Raw genomic sequence first — 23,571 nt, forward strand, 5'->3', positions numbered from 1 at the left:
GGCAATTTTAACATTTAATGAGATTTCTCGAACGCTTCTAACCATAGATGGTTACAAGTGATTTGACATAAACTTTTTTCTTCTTAAAAAACGGCCTGTTCACTTCCTAATGTACTTCCGAAAAGTCAGGACCAGAAGATATACTTTCAAATACTAGAAATTTATACTCGCACTTAAATATTTGCTGTTTTTGTTATGATATTTCACTAGTGCCCCTGAGGATAATATTTTCTTATTCGTGCCCTGCTGATTCATTCTAGGTGGATAATGATTTATTTTTCTACCTCAATGAATATTCATACTTCCAAAGCAATCATTAGCTTTATTCAGCTGTTCGATCATCTTTGATTTATTTTAAAAAACAAATTGTAAGAAATAATTCACCCAAGTTTGGTGGTATAAGCTGAAAGTGTAATACATCCGGTGTATGAGATGGAATCTAATAGCTTCTTCAGGCGTATTCATACTAACTCAATTCTACCGACTGATTGATTTATAAATTACCAATTTAAACAATATAGGCTCTCTACATACACTTGTATTCCAAACCTTTCTCTTCCAAGTTACACGTTATAGTCATGATTGAACGCATACCACTCTCCCAAAAGATATTTTGCAAATGTAGAATTGATCTTCATATTCGAAAAAATATTCACACCTTCTTTCATTCTATAGCAAAACGTTCACCCCGTTTGGCCAATATGAAGTTTTGTGCAAGAACAAGTCAACTTACATACTTTTGATCGATTCGACACTGACTTTTTTTAGTGTTTTTAATGAATATTTAATATTATTTGTTCTGTGAACCACGTTCTGTCTGAAAATGAATTTCCGGCAGTGGAATAATGAATAGTCTGCGGACCATACAACAGAATGAATTGGATACTTCAATTTTGACAACTGAAATGCCCCCTGTGAACTGAGCGAACAAAAATGATCTCTTTGTCCATCACTCAGAGAAACATTTTTATAAATATTATGTGATCCCTGAGAAATATCCGCTTTTGACGAAAAATTCAAAGCAAATTATGTCTCTGTTTGAAAGTACGTATGTTTGCAAACAACTATTTTCAATCATGAAATTAATCAAAATGACTACCGATCAAGGCTGAGTGATGCACGATTAAAAAGTTGCGAACGTGTAGCTACCTCATTATTTCTGGCTGATATTGATCAGCTTGTATCGAAGAAAGAGTGCCAAATTTATTATACATTTTTTTAAATAAATTCTTCTTTCTGTTCCTGTCTCGTTTGCTTTCATTTCGAATAAAAAATTTGAATGAAATCATTACATTTTTGAATTTAAATGTTATCTATTATATTGTTTATCATGAATAAAGTGTAAATTATCAATAAGTGTTACTATATGTGCGGCTCACCAAAAAATGTCAAAATTCAAATTGGCCCGTTGATTGAAAAGGTGGCTCATCCCTGCTCTACACGACTGTTTCACGTTCATGTTCTGTTTACAACAGAAAGGTCCTGGACTTTGGAGTGTCTTCATAACAGAAAATCACATGATGGAGCCAACAGAAAGTCATCAGGTGGTTCAATTTTGTATCCTGCATGATTTGTTTGCATATGGAAGGACAGCTCTTTGAGACTGCTGTCCGAGCAGCCGATGAACTTTGCTTGGCTACACAAAGTAACCACATATATGTCAAAACAACAGACTACTTTTCTACAACGATACATACAACTACAACGATGAATAGATGCGTGTGGTTTTCTTCGACAAAGTTAACTTTTGCTCATCAAAGCATTTTGCTTATCTTAAATCGAGTGGGCCAATGTCGGAAACCAAAGAATTCGTCATTGCTCGCCATCATGGTGTCTTCAACATCTCCTCCACCATGGTTACGATACAGAAATTCCTTATGTCAATCAGCACAAAGCACAAAGCTGTACCTTCTGGAGACTGCCAAATAATACTTACCTCACGATATGCGAGAGATCATTGGTTAATGTTGCCCGAATGTAAAAGGACTTGGGGAAAAATTCACTTTGGGATTTTTTTTTTGATCAAATGAATGATTCACACAAATACAGAAATAAACAGATCATGTCACTGAATCCCACAGAGCATGTTGTGATTTTTATTCTAATACATGTAAAATCAACGAAACCCAAACTTTAAAGTATGTGCCTATGTATTGCCTAGTACATAAAACCTTATAGCGGTACATCAACGAATAATATAATATTTATTTTCCAGTCAACTGAGCTTCCTCTTTATCAAAATAAGGCAATTCATTAGTTGCCATGCGAATTTTGTATTAATAAGTTCCTTAACACGTTTCTGATCGTACACTAGGTGAATATATTTTCATATTGAATGAAGTAGAAAAAACTTCTGGCTCTGAAAACTCACAAATAGTCATATAGTAGATTATAGAAAACGGCCAAAAATGGATTTCTATATTTCACATATTTTTAGTCGGCGTCTCACTCTATGGGCCACGTTAATAACTTTTTCCACCTCTGGTTGCTTCCTTGTTCCCAGAAACTCACGCAAGACATACTCTGAAATTATTTTCCACTTGGAGGGGTTACATCGCGTTTGTTATGTTGTAATGAATTTCACTAACAGTGATCCATTTATGTACACTCTATTCGTAACTAACGTTATTTGCGATGTGGTTTTAAATAAGTCAAATATTCTTTAGCTCAGTACTGTTTTTATTTGATTGTAGGCTGACACAAAGGCTCCATTGAGAGGCCATAGAGAAATAAATATCGTGATGATCAGAGCTGTCCATCTTGATTCTTCTCCATTGTAATACGCGAACCAATGCGTGAAATATGCATAGCAGAGACTTATTATCCCGATTGCGTATCCTATGATGCCCAAAATGTTGTGGGAGAATTTATGCCATACAGGCCTTAAGTCAATAACTTTTTTAGTATAATCTGGATAATTCACTGCCATTCCAAGAACCAACGATATGATTAAGAAAATCATTGATATCAAACCTGAAAAAAAAAATTGTAAAATGGTAATTTATGAAAATTTTGTTTATTTCGATTGGAAGGTTGTCTACGTAGTTTGGTGGGTTAAGAATGAAAACTCATTTTTTTACGAATATACTGAACCAATTATTATACACAGTATGAAACAAAGTTTCTTTCCTTTCATATTTATAAAAAAACAACAAGTTCAAAATGAACTCTTCAAAAAGATGTGTAGTTTATGCATGAAAATCAGAAGTCTGATGCCAGCTGGAAACAAATCCCCCCGAAACTATATTGAATTACAGGAGGGAAAAAACTGTCGAAACAACTACGTTCATATGGAGATTGAATTATACGAAAATCATTTTTTTTATTTATTTTGTACCCTGAGCATTCGTTAAGGAATTGAATCAGGTAGTATTTAAATGAAACTATGAAACACTGGCATCTTCAATTACTTCGAAGTTTTAGAATAAGATATTTGTCTTATTACCTCATCAGAACCATTCTGTATAATATTACAAGATGAAGCACCCATTTCATTCATAATATCAATATTTTATGTCACCGAAAGAGATAAATCTACTATATTATAATGACAGTACTCATAGATATTAATACGCTTATTTGATTCAATCCCTGTCATAAGAATCGAAAAAGGATTATATTCTTGAAAGAAATCAGTTTTTGTATGAACTTTCTCTTCCGAAACTTCGAAGTCCACCATTGAGGATTATAGTGCAGCTTTTCCGTTCAAAACTAATCTCTCTAAAAAAAAGTTGATGGTAATGAGAGAGAAAGCAGAAACATTCATTTTCGGCGTTCCTCTTCACTGATTTGAAATAGAAAAAACAGTAAATAATTTTGTTCCATTCAATAGGTCATATGCATGTAATATAAAATAGCTCATTTTAAGTTTTTTCTTAATCTATTTTGATACCAGATCAATGTAAATGGGTTCACATGACTATATACTTTATAAATTTTAAATAGTTCATAATTGAAAACGTAAAAATTACGAGACAGATTCAAATTAGGTAAAACGCAACGGGATTGGTAGGATCTTAGGATGACGTCAAAGTCCATGTCAACAACATTTATTTACATGCTGTTCTGTACTATTCTATTATTGTTTGTTCGTCTAATTAGAGTTTTGCAAGCAGTTATTTGGCTAATATCATTTTATCATTTACTGTGAACGTCCCAGAAAATAAATACAATGACTGAAGACGGATTTGTCATGGCACAATCTGACAATTTGCCGAGAATAGATGTCTTCATGATGACAAGTTTTGTCGCAAATCATCCCGATTTCACTTCAGCTGAGATTAGAGGCGTCAAAGCTGCAAGGTACTTGAATAATTATTGTGTATAAGTGTCTTTAATTTCAGCTTTTCGTTCAGTTTTCTAGTTATTTGCTTACTAACATTGAGAAAGTGTACATAACCTCAAATAATGTAGTGAAAAATTTGTTTAAGAAAATGTTTACAATCACTTCTTATTCTAACCTGATAATATTTGTGTTTTAGGTCCGAAAGATGTTCTTATGACGATTCAGCTATTGGATATGTTCAAGTAAATAGGGAAGCAAACACATGTATAGTGAAAGCTCGTATTACTCCCGAACATAATGTGAAACAGAAGTGTTACTCTGTAACAGCAGTATGTGATGAACTACACATTCTCTGCAGAATGTGAAGATTGCCCAGCACATTTAGGTACATATAATTGATTGGTAAAGTATTATTTACAGGACACGAATGAGTATTAACACAAGTTGCAACTTACACATTTTGTTTCATAAAAATAAGAGTCTGATTTCAAAATGTGATCATGTTCTATTCAGAAAATATAATTATTATATATATTTTTAATTTTCAGGTGGATGTAAGCATGCAATAGCTTTTATAGCTTGGCTGCACAGGCGTAGCGAAGACCCTCCCTCTACTAGTATCGACGGTTACTGGAAGAAGTCCAAACTATCCACGATAGGCACAACCCTAAAGTATATAAGAGCTAAAAGAGTTAGGTAGTAGTTCAAAAGCCAAACCCGCTCAATCTGCCAATACTCGAAGCCTTCTGCCAACTCTAATAAACCATAGCAAAAGCATCGGTCACATGGAAAGTCAACTCATGAAATACTACAAGGAAAAAAGCAGAGTAGAAAAATTATCCATTCATCATTTAGTAAATACACTACCAAATAAAACGGCTTAACGCCACAGAGTTCATCAACTATTGCAGGAGTATGATGGACACATCATCTTGCAATGAAGCTAATCTAGCTACAATTGATCAGAATGACTGTCCGCTGTGGCATGAGCTACGGTATGCTAGAATTACTGCTTCGAAGATGCATGAAGCAGCACACTGCAAAGTTTTCGAAGCCACTTTATGTGAAATATTGTGTTGCACATCATGATTTTGAAATATCAAGGAAGTAGACATTTATATTGCAAATTATGATGAGAACTATTGTGCAAATATTTTGGAAAAAAACATGCTCTTCTGGAGTAATGCTATTTTTCCTATTATATGTAAAAATATCAAATAGATCATAGTATGAGGAGCAAGTTGAAATTTTACTTGTCAGTTAGCCAAGTTACTTGTAACCTATATTCATTCTATTTGGAATTTGTACATTGAAAATAAGGTACCATCTGAGTGTGCCACACCAATATGAATAAAAATAAAACACTTGGAAATTTTATTTATTTTTTCATTAAAACGTTTTGCATATTGATTATGCCACATGCTATTACTTCATCTACTATCGGAACTAAGCTGTGATGTACACATGCATGAGGCAACAACATATGAAATTCTCTCAACCTGTTTATTACACGCTCTACATGAATTCTTAATGCTGCTATTCTTTTGGACTGCTTCACCTAATGTTTTGTACTTGCTGTAGACTTGAACACTGAAGGAGGCTGAATAAGGGTATATTTTTTATTTTCTATCAAATGAGTAAGTCTTTGAAGCCTTTGTCTGCCATAACAGCTGTGTTTGGAGGTAAACATTCTAGATAGCCACAATTTTCTACTATAATGATGTCAGAAGCCCTTCCACCATATCCTTCTGAATTAAAATTGACTTACCCATCTGGAGTACAAGAAATAAGGTATTTCAGAGTATTACATTTCTTATAATGCGACCATGACAGAGACTGGTGGATTGCATTGGACGGTTTTTCAATTTCTATTTCTAAGCAATCTATATAATTGAAACAACTTAAGAATACCGTGCTCTAAAAGCGATAGGTAAATTTTCAACTATGTCAGATGGTTTAGGCCACACAATTAACTCCCTCATTTTTTCTGCTAGAACAATTACTGTTTTCGAAAATATTCTACTTATAGTGCTCTGTGTATAGCCAAATTGTATAGCTAATATGTCAAATGATTCATTTAAGTTTATTTTCTTCAAAGTTATTAAAATTTCAATAGTGGGAACTGGATATTATCACTCAATAGTTTTATCAAATGGTAACTGTCTTTAGGCAGTCCTAACATCATTTTAGGCTCTTTTTCCACAGCGGTCAATGTTGCACTACGCATTACATTTTGAAATTGTCTGTCCTTGTTATCTTGAGACCAACTCGCTTCGGAAGAAGTAGTTTCTTCTTCATACTCACTAAAGATTGATGAAGATTGCGATGTAATAAATAAATCGTCTGTTAGTTTTGTATCTGGGAATAACTTCCTTTTCATACCGGCAATCTGGGCGGTTTTAATAGGTGAAGTTGATGTGTTTTTAACTGGTACTAGAAACGGTGATAATGCAACATTTTTTGTCTTAGGACTAACAGTGACACCTTTGATTCTATATTTTATTGTCGTTGGCTTCATTGTGTTAACTTGAACGGCTTTGTCACAAGCAAGGCTTTTATTTTCTGTTGAGAAAACGTCGTGTGAAGATGAACTAGGACCAGCTTCACAATAATTTATTTCTCTGGTGATTGTTTTATCTGCTGTATCCACAGGGCCTACACATAAATTAGTTTCTTCCATAACTTCTCTGGGAGCAGCTTCTGATAGAGTCTCTTGAAGCAACATAAGTCTTTGTCTTTTGAGAGCAGCCTCTCTCACATGTTTTGGCCTATTTACTTTCTGACACTGAAATTTGTGGGGCACAATACCTACGTAGACGTAATGTAACAGGTACTCCTTGTTGTTTATTCATTATTTGGTACTGAATGAAGTTCTCTACCTAAAAATGAAGAATAACAGCAGTCAGAAAGGTTTTATATTCGAGAAGTAAATATGTTTATTAGTGTTTTAGACTATGACACTAAATGTAAATATACCTATGTAAATATAAAAATACTTACATCAAAGTGATCTTCACAACAGTATAAGCAGCTCGTTGCAGACAGTTTCGGGTTCTTAAATTCGTCCCTTAATCGAATGTTTGCATTCCTCGGCACAAGAAAAAATACTTTTTGAGGAGCAGTTTTCGTTGTATTGGGTAAATTTTCGTTATCTGGACACCCGGCGATTTTGAAAAAAATTTTGACTGTACTTACGTATTTTGATGCGTAGATTACGAATCCGAAAGAAAAAAGCGGCGCTCTCCCTTATTTAAAAAGTTACGGCCCTTCAAAGTTCAGAAAAGGGCAACTTTTCAGCCTTCTTTTTCACTAAATAAACTATTTAAAAACACAAGCATTTATTCATTAGGTCACCTTTACACCTTATTCCTCCTTCTTTGACACTTTTCACTTCAATAATCAACATTTTTCTTATAAAAAACTTCATTTAAAAACGAATGCTTCTCCTGGTGACATTATTCTATTTTTAGGTTAGTTACTAGTGACATTTCAGAAAAAAGCGGTTGGTATTTGCCGTCGCCTACTATTTCAAATTCGTAATACACAACCAAAAACCAATTTACGATCTAAAGAATGAAGGTAAAAAACATTTGAATTACTTCAGGAATATGGACTGCATCAGTCGTACCAACCATATCATTAACCTTAAAAACGTAAAATACAGTGATACGTAACCAAAAAGCAGCTCCGTACATTTTTTAACATTTCTGTAAGAAAAATGTTGATTATTGAAGTGAAAAGTGTTAAAGAAGGAGGAATAAGGTGTAAAGGTGACCTAGTGAATAAATGCTTGTGTTTTTAAATAGTTTATTTAGTGAAAAAGAAAACTGAAAAGTTGCCCTTTTCTGAACTTTGAAGGGCCGTAACTTTTTAAATAAGGGAGAGCGCCGCTTTTTTCTTTCGGATTCGTAATCTACGCATCAAAATACGTAAGTACAGTCAAAAATTTTTTCAAAATCGCCGGGTGTCCAGATAACGAAAATTTACCAAATACAATTTACCAAATACAATATAGATGGAAGACATTACAAGAGCTGAACTTCACTTTTGGAAAACAAGCTAATAGAATGATCAAAGATTGAGAAGAAAGTATTTAAGAGAAATAAAGAAAGACAGAACATTGGGTAAATCTATTTTTCATTTGGATGAAATATGGGTTAATGAGGGTCATACCGTGTCGAAGGTTTGGCAAGACCAGAACATCAAAACCCTAAAGTGTGGTTCTCAGTACAGTCACACTTCTCTACTTCTTGAAAATGGCTTCAAAGTCGAAGCCGAAACGACGAACAATGTAGAACTTTGAGCGCAGTTCAATCCGAATTTCTAATGTTCAAATTTCTAACCGCAGAAACTTGTTATTTTTGTATACTTATCTGGTGACGTTTCGAAGACTTTATCCGTCCTCAGAAATAAACTTGCGATCAATTTGATATTATCAGTGTCAGTAATAATAATATCAAATTGATTTACATCAAAAGACGAATCATAACTACAAATTCGAATAAAATCAACTAAAAGAACAATTTTTTCAGGTCAGTCTCGACTTACCTACACTGTCACCTATCAGAAAACAACTATTCCCCTGGATAGATCATATCCAACGCCCTTCATGATAATATATCCGTTCAGAGTATCATTCCTCTAACCAAGCTGAAGCAAACGACAAACAACAAATTTGTTGTTTGTTTTCACGATATTTCAATTATCTTATATTATACAGAATATATCATTGAAACATTTATATTAATACCCCCAGTCCGACGCCTGATAAACAGCGTCGGCCAACTTTGTCGCAAGTCATGGCTCGTTAGCGGCGCCCTCAAGAGGCATAGCGGGTAGATATATTACAGTGACTTTCTAGATGAATTGCAGTGCCACTTTCCTGAAACGACTATGTTACTTTCTTTGATGTACCAATTTTGACAAACTTATATACTGGTCCAGCAAAATCACATGTTCCAGTAAATATGCTGCTGGAGGAAACATCATCCTATCATCAAATTAAATTCGGGGCAGTGCGTCAATTGAATATTTCCATATCGGCAGCTAAGAAGATGAGACTCGATAGAATGGCTTGCAGAATCCCGTTCTCTGATCTCATTAGAATTTTTCTGGGTATATGTCAAAAATATTGTATGACGCTTACGTTTAGATCGATCAGGCCTGAGATGTTGAGGAATGTAAAAGGAAATTTTTAGTTTTTGGTTTAGGGCGAATATCTGACATCTCCTACAATGACATTAATATTTTTAAGTGTTACGTCCACTATTTGTAACTCAAGATCGGCTGGACAGATTTCCATGATATTTGATAAAGAGAAGTTGTCCCCACCTAGAATAGCAATAAAATAAATACTGAATCTTTTGAAAAATTGATAGAAGAAAATTGAAGATTGAACAAATGGACTTTCGGTTTGTTAGGTTATGACAGCTGTGTTGCAAAGACAAAAAAGTTATGATATTTATGATTGTGCGCCCATGAATAAATAAGTATTATCATAATAGAAGAAGGGTAAGCAAGATTCGAAACGGTGTTAGATTGCCCTGATCGGAAAGATCGAATCTTTCATAACGAAATATAGTGAAATTAGATGAAAAAAAATCGCATGAGCAAGAACGTGGCGTAACAACATTGGCCGTGTAAGTATGACTGTTAGTAAACACTATCACTCATTCGTTCTTAAGTATATTTTTAGCAAATTCCTGTTATCAAATAATTTTCTTTTTTTAATGTAATTTTTTTCGAATAAACCTAGAAAACTTGATATTTCTCAAACACCTATAGTAAGGTACACAACATAGTATATGAAATATGTCTAGAATGGTCGAGGAATATATATATATATATATATATATATATATATATATATATATATATATATATATATATATATATATAGTGCCATAGGCGTACTGCATTCAAATTATTTACTCTTACTGAATTTGTACGACGAAAATAAAATATTTATTCTTGAAAAATATCATTCATAACAAACAAAATAAAAATCTACTATGACAAATGTTATAATATGTCCAGTAGTAACCAAGACATTCTCCAACAAATAGGTATTTACTTGAAGGAGATTGAAAAACATTGTTTTTTTTAAGGCGGTATGAATTGATATTCCTTTGAATTATACTGTCAACAGACACATCGCACCTATCAATAAGACCAACTTGGCTTTTAAGCGGGGTTAATCGTGATACTCTTCAGTTTACTTCGAGAGCGCGTTGAATAAACAGCTTCACAACATGGAAGCTAGTTGTTCGGAAATCGTGAAGCATCCGAAATTGTTACCATTAAATATAAATGAAAAAACAGTTTTTATGAATGTATATAATTCTTTAAGAACACAATATCCGCCCGAAATAAAAAGTAAGGAGAAAGTAGTGCAAAAATGAACAACAACTTTTTCGAGCCGAAAGTATCCACTGGTAGAAAGTGTTTGGTTATCGATGAAGAAGTGAAGAATTCTATTAGGAGAACAGTACATATAGAAGTATTTGTTTCGAAAGAATTTTTTCTTTCGTGTAATTCAATGTTTATATGAAAGTAGCTGTTTCAGGAGGACTTTCTTTCAGTTTATGTCTGAAAGTTACTTCTTTGCATGATCTACACATCCATGTATGGAGTTATTTATTTTCAAATTGATTATTCCTTCCTTTCTTTGGAAGATTCTCTCATCCATTTTTTTTGTATCAGATGGAGTAGTAGAAAGCCAAAAACTTTCTTTCCCAAAAAATTAATCACTCCTAAAAATATAACCCTTTCAAATCAAACAGTACACTCTTTTTACATAAAAAAACGAAATACCTACATTAAATAAAGTTATGTCAGTTATTCGTGAAAACAGTTTTTTTCCTGATATAAGAATAATTCGATTATGGAAGATACTACATGAGCTGAGTTTCACTTTTGGAAAGCAAGATAGAAAGAGCATGTTAATAGAAAAATCAGAGATTGTAGAATGGAGAAGAAACTATCTAAGAGAAATAAAGAAAGCCAGTTCAACTCGAAATCAGTTGTTCAAATTTGTAACCGCGGAAATTTATTCTATTTGGATACTTTTCTAGTGATGTTTCGAATACTTTAACCACCTTCATTATCATACCGACGATCAATTTGATATTATCAGTGTCAATGATAATGATGATATCAAATTTATTTACCTACATCAAAAGACGAATCATAACTACAAATTATAATGTTTTGATTTAAATAGTTTGGATAAAGAAAATAGATAGTCTTTAAAACGTCACCAGATGATACATATTTCTTTTAATAAGCATTTTTTTTTTAAATTCAAGTTAATGGGACTACTAACAGAGGACATTATACAGCATACTGCAGACACCCGTATACTAGCGCGTGGCACAAATACAACGATTCACACGTGTCACCAATTTCACCAAAGTCGCTTGTGAGTGGAGAAGCATACGTCCTCTTTTATGTAAAGGATGGAACAAAATCGCGCCTTTAAGATAACCGAGGGAAAATTTAACTTTTGGTTTCTTCAATTTTGTATTTTATTTTCAACTTCTCATTTTTGTAAATAAAATTTATATAGTCCCCAAAAAAAAAAAAAAAAAAGTTAATGACAAATTTAATTCTTTTTCCAAAAAGTTAATTTATCAAATGCAGTAAACTTTTTGCCCTTTCTACTTTTGTATTTATTTGTAAATTTATTATTCTGATTATTTTATAGATTTGTAGAAGGTAACAATTCTAAATATTAAAAAACTATTTCAAATATAAATTGTCCTTCCCAAAATGAAATATTTGAACAAAATCATTTTTCACCATATTTTAATTATCTACCCATCATACAGAATATATCAATGGAAAATTTATATTAATACCCCCAGTCCGACGCCTATTAATATTATCTTGAACGTAATATCAGAAAAAACATCAAGCGGTTCTTTTGGCGGTATTTTTGTGTTCTTTGTCGGTGTTGTCGCGTTCTTTGTCGCATATCCCTATTTTAATGGCTCGTTAGCGGCGTCCCCAAGGGATATAGAGGGTAGACATATCTCAATGATTTTGTGGGTGAATTGCAGTCTTTGATGTAGCGACATGTTTGCATTCTTGAAATTCTTTTACTCTCAGACAATGCTGAACGAACTATACACAATGTATCTTACTTCGCATAGAGTCTTCACATGAAATCGATCAGTTTCCAGAAACTTCATCAAATGCAAATTTAAGAAAAACTCCAGAACCCATTAATTCAGTATTCTCAATTCCGACAGATAGTTTATCAAAAAAACTACTTTTGAAAATTTTAGTAGCTTTCTTGCTACCTTCAAATGTTGAAACTGATAATCACCTACCTCCACACGATAATTAAGATTTTGTTCGAGTCATCCCAAATTACGAAACATATTCAATGCCACTCATTGACAATTTTCATCATGAAAATCTCATAAAGAAGATAACTGTTATCAATAAATTCTACTTCTCAGGTATACAGACAAGAAGAAATGATGAGTTGATGTTGCCTCTTCTCTCAATGTAGTGAAGAAAATACTGATGAATAATCAAGGCATGATGCTAGATTGTAGGTACTGTTTCATTGAATCATCAAATGATTTCCATCATACTGTGTGTTCATTTAGATCAATATTTTCCATGGTACTCGATTGAGAGATCTCCACTTTGGAATGTGCGGGCACGTTTCGAATAAATTTATTATTATTGTTCAGGCGCAGGTGAATATCAGTTCAAATATTTATTGAACTAAATGATGGAACGTCTTACTCAACTGTCACTTATAAATTTTGAAGTAAGTGTCACCCTTGCTTCAAGTGAAAGTCTCGGGGTCAAAAATAGTGAAAAAGAGTATCTTCCTCCAATTACAAAAAGCTATTCTTTGAAATTTTGACGCAGTTCCTAATAACGATTTGTTCGTTTTTATCTGATCACTCCATATATCAACAGGTTTATTTCTAACAGAATCAATATTTTCTCAAGAATATCTACCTACCTATTGAATTTTAGTATGAATTGAACATTGTATCTGATGTCTCACAATAACATATAACCTCCAATATGGTTTTTGTTATCTTTTAAGAAATATGTTTTCAGAAATCAGCAATAATGAAATATTTGAACAAGCATTCAAACACTATTGTACTCAAATCAATCTAGAAATGACTTGCAATCAAGATGAACCTCTGATGATCGTAAATGAAAACAGCAAATTTTCATTAGTTATTGCAGAAATAGTTTTTTACTAGTATGTTTGTTATTGTTGGGCTCAGTCCACGTTAAAATATGTTGTTTCTTTTCCAGTGGTATCACAAAGATGGGATCAAAAGTTTGACATATCACAAACGCTCCCAAAGTGATTCCTAAGTTTTCATCTTTCATTGCAATCAATTAATGTTTTTGAACAATTAGTAGTAACTTTTTAGTAATTTAAGTGATCAACAGGTTCATCGGCTTTATCTAAAATCAAATTGAAAAAGTGTTTTCAGTGGATTAGGTTGAATAAATAGAAGAAAGTGAGTCGTCTCAGTTACACATCTTCTGTTTGAAAAAAATCTGTTTGAAATATGTTTTTCCGTTAATCAGCTGTCGCCCCCATACGAACGACAACTCTCAGAAGTTGAGAGACTTGTGCGAGCTAAGTACTAACGAGGTCTTACCTTTTAACGTGTGATTCCTAACACGGTACACATCTTCAAATAATCGCTTGAGGCAGTATAACTGTACCAAATCCCACACCTGTGACTAAAAGAGCAGTTTTCGCTTTCTCAACCCCCTACTACAGACTTTTCATCAATTCAAATTTTCAAATTTTCATCAATTGAAATGAATGGTGAAGATACTTCAATATTTCCAAAAAATATCAAAAACAACATTATAGCAAAGTTAAAAACTGTAATGAAAGTGAAATTCTTCAATATTTTCAAAAAATATCAAAAACAACATTATAACTAGAATAAAAAACTTGAATGAAACTGAAATTTCAAAATATCTTTGATCTAAAGCTGATCAGTTGATATATGATCCTTGGTAGTATTGTTTCATTTCAAGTGTACGTAAACTCACCAGTGATACCATGTGCTGTGTAAAGATGATATCCGGGTTCTATGTAATGGAAAACTAGCGCATTACCAACGATCGTGAACACAGTACCTACAGTCACCAATATCCCATGAATTGCGTATTTAGCTTTTCTACTCATCTGTCTACTCCATATATCATCTCCAACAAATAGCATTATTGACTCAGCCATGAGGGGTATATACTGAAACGAAAATAACTTGTTATCAATTTCAATCTATACCACTATAAATGTGAAAGTTTGTGAGGATGTATGTATGTTTGTGGCTCTTTCACACCTAAACGACTGAACTGATTTGAATGAAACTTTACATAAATACAGCTTATATATCAGAATAACATGTTGGCTACAATATACAGAGGTTTTGTGTAATTTTGGTCATAATTTACGATAAGGAAGAATTGAGTAAGTTGGAAAAATGTTTGCTCCCTATACATGTGCGCTGCCTATACAGTTGGACTTATTACATACAGAAAATGTACCGTAAGATTGTTTATCTCGAATATTCCTAAATAAAAGTCCGCGATAGCATATATCTACTTATATGGTAGTCACTATATGCAAGACAACTGAGCCATATATACAATTAAATTGGATACTTTTTTTACAATGTACATTTTAGAGTATCTATCAAATTCTAATAAAAATTGATACAATTGTCGTTTTGAGTATTTAATATAGACAAAACTTTGTTTCTTACACTGAGTAATTTTGACGAATCGTTTAAAAGTTGTTACGCGTCGCGTCTACTGTAAGACGACAAGGAACGAAACGTGGGGTTAGAGGGGCAGTCTAAGCAATGAAAGGCCATAGCCAAGAACGAGACTCGAAAGCGGAGAGACGCGTGAGGACAGACGTCATTGACGGTTGTGTTGCTTTTGAGAATTTCTTTAGATATAGGCAACAATTCGATTCTCCAAGCTATTCATTACTCTTAATAAATTATGGATGTAGCCGTTACTACGTGATAGGAGATCATGATAAAAAGAGAAATGAAAATTTCTATGTTTTTTACCACTCACGTTAGTTACTAATGAAAGTGGTAAAAAACATAGAAATTTTCATTTCTCTTTTCATTATTCATTACTCAGTCCAGTTGGCATATTTTTTAGTTACTGTATTTTATAAGTAAACATATAAATTACTAGCTGTTGACCGCTCTTATATTAAGGTACATCTGAAGCTACTGAACCTAGAATCTCGAAATATGCAGGTTGGATCCTTGTATAGCGTAAATAAGCATCAAGATAGGGAATCAGGAATTTTCATCCCCAAGAAGAAAAAATAGGGGTTCAAAGTTTGTATTAAATTTAGTCAGTTTGGAAGTTGGAAACCTGAACTTTTTCATATTCCATGAGTCAATGATATTCCATAATTGAGAATCGAAATTCTTTCAAAGTATTTCGTTCCTCCTCTCAATTTGGAGCGAACAACAAAAATATTACTCCATCTAGTGGCCAAGGTACTAACCAACTGCATATCCGAAATTTGCCCTATTCCTCTGAATAAGGAAGAAAAACTTCCTTATTAGCCAGTGGGCTAAGCTTGAAGACTGGCAATAAACAAATCTAAAGAAATGAACTTCAAATGTTCGAGCCATTCTTGGATATACCAACACAGTAGGTTGAATGGACTGACGCCTATCAGAAAACAACTACTCCACTGTTAGTATTTTGAAATGGTCTGTCACGGAACTTAATGTGACAAACCAAATTCTACGCGAGCGAAGCCACTGGTAACAACTAGTAATCCAAATTACATTCCTGTTATCCTGTTAGATAATTTTATGAACGCAACTTTTTCCTCCACGGCTGGCGTCTTACTTGGAATATTTGAAAATCCTTTTTCATTGCACATCGGGAACATAAAACGAACCTACATATATAATTTCAGTCTTCGATAAAATACCGATACGGAACTGATGAAAAGTAACTTTATTTTATGAACGCCCCTTTTTGCCCCGCTGCCCTCGCCCCAGTTGGAATAATTAGAAATCCTTTCTTATTGCACATCTACAACTCCCTTGTGAGGTCTGTTAGGATAAATAAATAAATAAAGTGAACCTACATACGAAATTTCAGCCTCCGAAATTATAGCGTTACGGAGAAACAGTGATGAAAAGGTAATTTTTATATGTAAATATGGTGAAACATAGATGAATGAGCAAGTGACTTTCGCATTTATAAGTATAGATTAACAACATTAGCTCTAACGTATGTCCATCAATACTCTTCTCAGTTGTGAAAGGAACCTATAGCATAAAATATGTCCAAAATGAGAACTGTTCCCAAAGATCAGAAGTGCAACACTCTTCTCGACGCGCGTTTCTCCCACCAAGTTAGACAGTCTACTTCATCTCCTCAAGAGATGAATTCATCAGTACATTAGTGAAGAGTTTTCAACATTACTCAATTTATTTGATCATGTTGCCAATTACTATACTGCTTTGTGAGATGACAAAGGTTGAGCAAATTTCACTTCAGTTCCAGATTCCAGTAAGAAATGTTATTATCTCAGTTGCGTTCATGTGATGTGAACCCTTTGATAATACCAGTTATTACATGTTGTATCGTTTGGAGTTGGGTTGATATGTCTGCTGGTAGTTTATCATTCTCAACTCATTTTGATTTCATTACAGTTTATGGAACGCGAACCTTCATAATAGGATTGAAAAAGTTAATGCAAATACTGCGTATGTATACATACTCAATATGGAGGTTTTTTCTTTAGATCGATCTAAAGGAAATTGTGAACGGTTTTTGATACTCTGATGTAATTCTTCAACAGTCACTACGAATTCAAAACCAGAACCCAAACACGACGCATAAATGGGTCAACACCAGATAGTGCTGTTCCGACCCGCCGTAGGTCTATCAGTGGCGCTATATTGAACTACATATGCGGTACTAGACTCAACTGTCTATAAAGGACAAATAAGGTCGACGACATCTTCCCTTACGAAGACGCCATCTATAAGATCGACAGAGAACTCAATCCTCGGATGTCGAGGATAAATGAGGTTCCCCAAGGTAATCAGTTGCAAATCCAAGCTTCGACATCGACCACCAACAAGATTCGCCTTCTGTATTCGACTACAGCTTCCACCGCAACTAGCTGAAAACCATATCCACAACCCAGTGGCGTAGCGTGGGCATCGGCTGCCCGGGGCGGAAGAAAATTTTGCCGCCCTTATAATTAGGTATTTTAATTCAATGTACCTATACTATACATTATATATATATATATATATATATATATATATATATATATATATATATATATATATATATATATATATATTAATTCTAGAAAACTTTTCGGCAAGAATAGTCGACATTATTTTGTATTATGCAGGTTAGATTTTGAATAAAAAAGTTTATTTATTTTATAATCACGTTTATTGATACAAAAATTCTTACTTCAACCATTGATATAACAGGTACAGATATAACAGGTATTCAATCGACATGATGAAATAATTAGCGAATTGAATATAAAACGAAAATCAACTTTTAATTAAAACTAGGATGATACGATTAAGTAATATGTATATCTTTTTGAGAAATAATATAAGTAGGTACTTGTTAGAGTTAAAAACAAAACCTCTGGCTCAAATTAAAAATGTATAGGTATGTCTACCTTTTTTAAGAGCAGCCCGAAACCGGTCTGCAAATGTGTTCCAATGATTGAAAATCTATTGCGGCAGTTGTATTGCCAACAGCATATGCAGGAATAACTTCAGTGAAGAATCCTGCACTGACACCTGTCGGATATAATCCAACGCCCTTCTTGGTTTAAGTTCGGATATATAAAATGATTTGAAATATCAAAAAGAACTAATAAAGAATTAAAAAGAATAGCTGAAAATAACAATTATATCAAGCAAATAAACCTTGAAAACAGTGAAATAAAATACAAGTAAAAATAAAGACAATTGAACAATATATATATATATACTTATATATATATATATATATATATATATATATATATATATATATATATATATATATATATATAATAGGTGGTTCCACTTATGTTTCGCTTGCGTTTACGCAGCTATTTTTATCAAGTACTATTTTGTTTTTTTCTCATTTTGTCTTCAATCGAGGACCGCCTGCCCGGTACTAACGATGCCCAATAGGCTTAGGCTGAAACAGCTGTATACCGGTGGCTCTTAAATTGAAATCAATATGGGAATGATCAAAGAGTACTTATCTATTAATTTTTTTTGATTTTCATGGAATTATTTTCCAGCAGCTTGACTGCATTAACCTTTCTAGATTTTATACATATATATATATATATATATATATATATATATATATATATATATATACATACATATATATATATATATATATATATATATATATATATATAAATATATATATATATATATATATAATATTAAGATATTTCAAGCCAAGTTACTTCACGACGTTTCAATTGTTAGTATCCAGGATCGTCTTCGGGTGATTACTCCAAAAAAACTATTTATGGGTTATTCAAGTACTTTCACTTATCCCCGCTTTCCTTTTTCCGCTTCACCGGTTTAGCCGGAGATGACCGTTTCGCGGGAGTTGGCCATTTTTCGTTTGATTATGGGTTTTTATATGTTTCGTATCTCTACGCTAGCTTGGCTGAATACATTGTTGGACAACATGTATGCGGCTTCTTTGAATTTTCTCCTAAACCAATGTTCCTTTCTGTATATGATCTCAGCTTAGGACCATTCGATGTTATGTTGATGGGTCCAAATATGCTCTGCTACTCTTGATTTGCTTGTTTTCCCTTGCTGTGTGTGTTTCTTGTGCTCGGCAATGCGAACTTTCAATGGCCTCTCAGTTTCACCGATATAGGATTTTCCGCACTCACAGGGTATCCGGTAAATGCAATTCTTGGAATCGCAGTCCCCGTTTGGTGACCTGGTTTTCGTGAGGCTGCTACAGATAATGTTTCAGAATCTGAAGCAGGTTCTGATGTTGTACCTGTACCCATTTCTTCTTATCATTTCCGATAATCCTCTGATGTAGGGAAGTGCAATCACAGGTTGTGACGGCCTCTCTTCCTTTTCTGCTAGAGTGGAGAAATAACCATTTCATGAACAATCATCCGGATTTTGATTTCTAATGAAATATTTCCCTCAGAATGTCTTTGAATTAGAATGGGATCAAGAAATTGAGTTGAGTATTTGAATATTATATTTTGTCATCGCAACATAATTATTAGTGGTTATCAGTGTTTTTGAAATCAGAACAATAAATCCATCACTTATCATATGCAAAGCACATGTTTAGATATTTTAATACTTGCGAAAATAGTGAACACTACTAAAAAATTGGTCACCAAAATGTTAGTGTTAGTGGAACAACTGAAAAATTTGCAATAAAAACCTGGTCATAGTTTTATTTGGTCAATTCATCAATGAATCTTCATATTACATGAATCTTCATATTTATCTTGAAAGCTTCTTCTGGTGCTTTTCCGTTGTACTGAATTGAGACCTCATTCAGCGTCCAACAGTAGTCTACCATAATATTGACATTCCATCGGCCCTGATACCTACCTTCATTCTATCTTCTTGATATCTAAATGAAATGTCTCCCCGTGTATCTTGCCTATCGCATGCAAATTTTTATAAAAGTAGTCGAGATAAGAGTGGAGAAAGTGAAATTTAGGGCTCATTGAACAACCTGAAATTTTTGAATTTTTGGCACATAGCTTGAGCGAGTTTTAAGGATAACTTTTTTGAAGGTATCCCAAACTCCTTTTTATTTTTTCTCAACTTTCGTTTCAAAATTATGTTGAACGAATTTTCGATAATCTGGTCCAACAAAATGAGAGTCCCGGAAACATCTCACCTAAATATTTGAAGCATTTTTCTTCCAGCTTCACTTGGATTTTATAAGGAAACCTAATGATGTATTTTTTTTACAATTTATCTTGTAATCAGCACCTGGAAATACATTACTTCCACTTTTTTTATGCAGACCTATATTCTTTTATGAATTGTGACTCGTCAATACACTATTTTTATTGAATTGGGTAAACATATATGGATGTTTACTTTATCAGTTAGTATAAAATTGTTTTTTACCTAATTGAATTAATTTTTCTTTCAGAAGTGAAGTATTATTTGTAATGATATTTTTTCAACATTCAATCTTTCATTACTATTTCAAACATTGATGACACACTCTGAATGTTTTGTTTTTGCGTTTCTATTCCGACGGTATTCAAGTATGTTATTATTTTACATTTTGGAAAGAGTTGTTCTATGCCATTTCTTAACTAACCCGCACAATTCAAAATAACATTTTTTTTCTGAGCCAACTAACGTTCATTTGACACCCCTCGTGTTTCATTTCTAAAATAATGCTCATATGAATGTACACTTACCCCAAATGTGCAGAGTATAACGTGATAAGAGAACCATCCTGTCAAGTTCTGGAAGGGAATCCAACAACAATACACAATAACAACTGCAGAAAGGAATCGAACAACATAATTAATTACGAATCTGAAAAGGATATTCCGTTTATATCACAGCAAAATATGTTCACATTGATAATTCACTAACCTCGAAATTATTTTATGATTATCGCAATCACTGTCGCCCATAGTTGAGAAAGTTATCTCATTTGTTTTGTGTTCCTCACGAGAGTTGTTTATTTCCATATCAATGCTAGTGATTTCTATCGCCAACTGAATTGAAAGATGTAATGCGGTTGGGGATATACGCTTTCAGGTGATTTACAGTATAGGAAACTCCAGTTAGATAATAAATTCCAGTAAAGCAAATCATAATGAATATCTAGAACTGTGATTTAATGAGCAATTTTACAGCAATTGTGAACTTATCTGCGTTCATTTGAATTATTCAGAACAATGTTAGACCTATGTACCAGTCGAGAGAGTAAAATATAAATTTTTCATTCATTGACCTTTCAATAAGTAAGTGTATCGTACTCTTGATGGCTAAAAATATTCATGATATACTCAATAGTCTGTTTCACATGTACTCGATTTAGCTCTTTTTGGTGACATTTTTCAGCCCTGTCCAAAAATTACGACCAAGGTGTCATTCGATTCGTATTTTTGCCTAGAAAGTTTAAGGAAAGGTCCGAAAACGCGCCGATAAAAATTACAAAAGTTATAAACAATTGAGTGAAAGAAAAATGGGGTTTTAGATTTTTCTTAATATCTCGGAAAATTTTCAAAATTTCGGAATTTTGAAAAACGATTTGAAAAGATCAATGAATTTGCGTAAAAAAAGTCACGACTCCCGAAACTGTATCTCAATTATTTATAATTTTTACAGAGCCCTGAAAATAGAGCCAAAACCGGGTAGTCTGGCTTCCGCGCGCCTTTCGTCACTCTGACATATAAACAAAAAAAAATATTTAAACATATTAAATGTAAATATTAAGGAATGAAAAAATTCATGTAATCTGTCTGTTTAAAATCTGTTTAAAATCTGTTTTTCCGATAACCAGCTGTCGCACCCCTACGAACGACAACCCTCAGAAGTCGAAACTTGTGCGAGCTAAGGATTAACGAGATCTTACCTTTTAACGTGTGATTCCTAACACGGGATACATCAATAAACAATAATCCGCAGTCAAAAAATTTTTATCCCAATTGTAACGTTAATTATAAAGTTGTTAATTAATAACTTTTTCTGAATTGAAAGTTATTATAAAAATCCCTATAATTATTAAATTAAAACACTGGCATTTTTTTCCTTTGGTGAAGTTATCCTTGATAGGCGAAAAAATAGATTACCGTTTCCAAAATAAAAAAATTGTTATTTTCTATTTTTTTAATAACACTTGAAAATTATAATTTTATAAAAAATACATTACAATTTTTTTTTATTTTTTATTGTTTCAATGTCTTATGGCTAAAAATCAATTAATAATTTTTTTTCAATTTTTCACAGCTATTGTTGATAAATTTATTATAAACAAATACATTGTTTATAAGCAATTCGAAAAAATTTTCTCTGCATTATGTTAATTGAAAAAAATCATGATTTTTAGAAAAAAATGGTTTCTTAAAAAAATTTCTTTGTTGCTAAAAAATGCTTTTGTTAATTAACAATCGTTTTTTGCAACTAAATATTAAAATTAAGGAACCGTTTTTTTTTCAATCATAAATTTTATTGTTCTTTAAGGTTTTGAAAAAACTGTTTTTTCATTCTTTTTTTAATTGTTTTTTTAAAAAAAATATTTTTTTTTCAATACTTTGTTCTATAATAAAAGTAACTATGTGTTTTTTTTAATTTATTCTATTTTTTTTTAACTTTTGATATTGTGATACCTTGATACTTGTCTTTTTCATTCGCTCCTTCGCTTTTATAATTATAATAACTTTTAAACCACTGCAGTTATGACAAATATGCTTCAAGTCTTTTTTGTTCATTATGAATTTATTAACAATTTAAGCCTTTTACTAAAGTTGTAGCCCTATTATTCATTCAATTATTGATCGTTATTTATTAAAAAAAAAAATTCAAGTTTTCTCGGATAAAGGTAAACCCTCCAAAACCGGAAGCAGATGTTTCTTCCACGTAACAAAAGAATATCGCATACAGGTATAAACCGGAATTTTAAAGTAATTTAAAAATTTGTGAGCATCGGAATTTAAAGAAGGTTAATGAGTAAACTCATTAAAATTAAATTAACAGAATGACTGACTGCTTCATTTAATTTTCTCAAACTCCATACAAATATGACAATAAGTGAATGTTAATGATTCTACAACTACTAAAAGTGCAAGTAATAAAATCCTTATGATTTATTGTTACATGACACAAAGTTTATGTTGAAAAGACTTAATTTTTTTTCTTTTTCTAATAAATAACGATCAATAATTGAATAAATAATAGGACTACAACTTTAGTAAAAGGCTTGAATTGTTAATAAATTCATAATTAACAAAAAAGACTCAGAGCATATTCATCATAACTGCAATAGTTTGAAAGTTATTATAATTATAAAAGCGAAGGAGCGGATGAAAAAGACAAGTATCAAGGTATCACAATATTGAAAGTTTTATGAAAAATAGAATAAATTAAAAAAAACACATAGTTACTTTTACTATAGAACAAAGTATTAAAAAAAAATAATAATTTGTTTATAACAATTTTTTTAAAGAATTAAAAAAGAATTAAAAAAAAGTTTTTCAAAACCTTAAAGAACATTAGAAT

General features: G+C 32.5%; 1 protein-coding gene across 1 annotated transcript; it reads right to left on the minus strand.

Annotated features, from left to right (window-relative positions):
- Window positions 1-2,658: 2,658 nt before the first annotated feature.
- On the minus strand, window positions 2,659-21,248 carry LOC141485149 (uncharacterized). Its single transcript, XM_074181274.1, has 4 exons — window positions 20,941-21,248; window positions 20,760-20,880; window positions 14,342-14,540; window positions 2,659-2,973 (listed from the first exon to the last, which is right to left on the minus strand). The coding sequence occupies exons 1-4, from the start codon at window positions 21,036-21,038 to the stop codon at window positions 2,663-2,665; spliced, it is 729 nt and encodes a 242-aa protein (XP_074037375.1). The 5' UTR covers window positions 21,039-21,248; the 3' UTR covers window positions 2,659-2,662.
- Window positions 21,249-23,571: the final 2,323 nt, after the last annotated feature.

The sequence above is a fragment of the Leptinotarsa decemlineata genome, unplaced genomic scaffold, assembly GCF_025532065.1.
Source record: "Leptinotarsa decemlineata unplaced genomic scaffold, Ldec_3_MD MMD2_tig00026307_RagTag_RagTag, whole genome shotgun sequence".
NCBI lineage: Eukaryota > Metazoa > Arthropoda > Insecta > Coleoptera > Chrysomelidae > Leptinotarsa > Leptinotarsa decemlineata.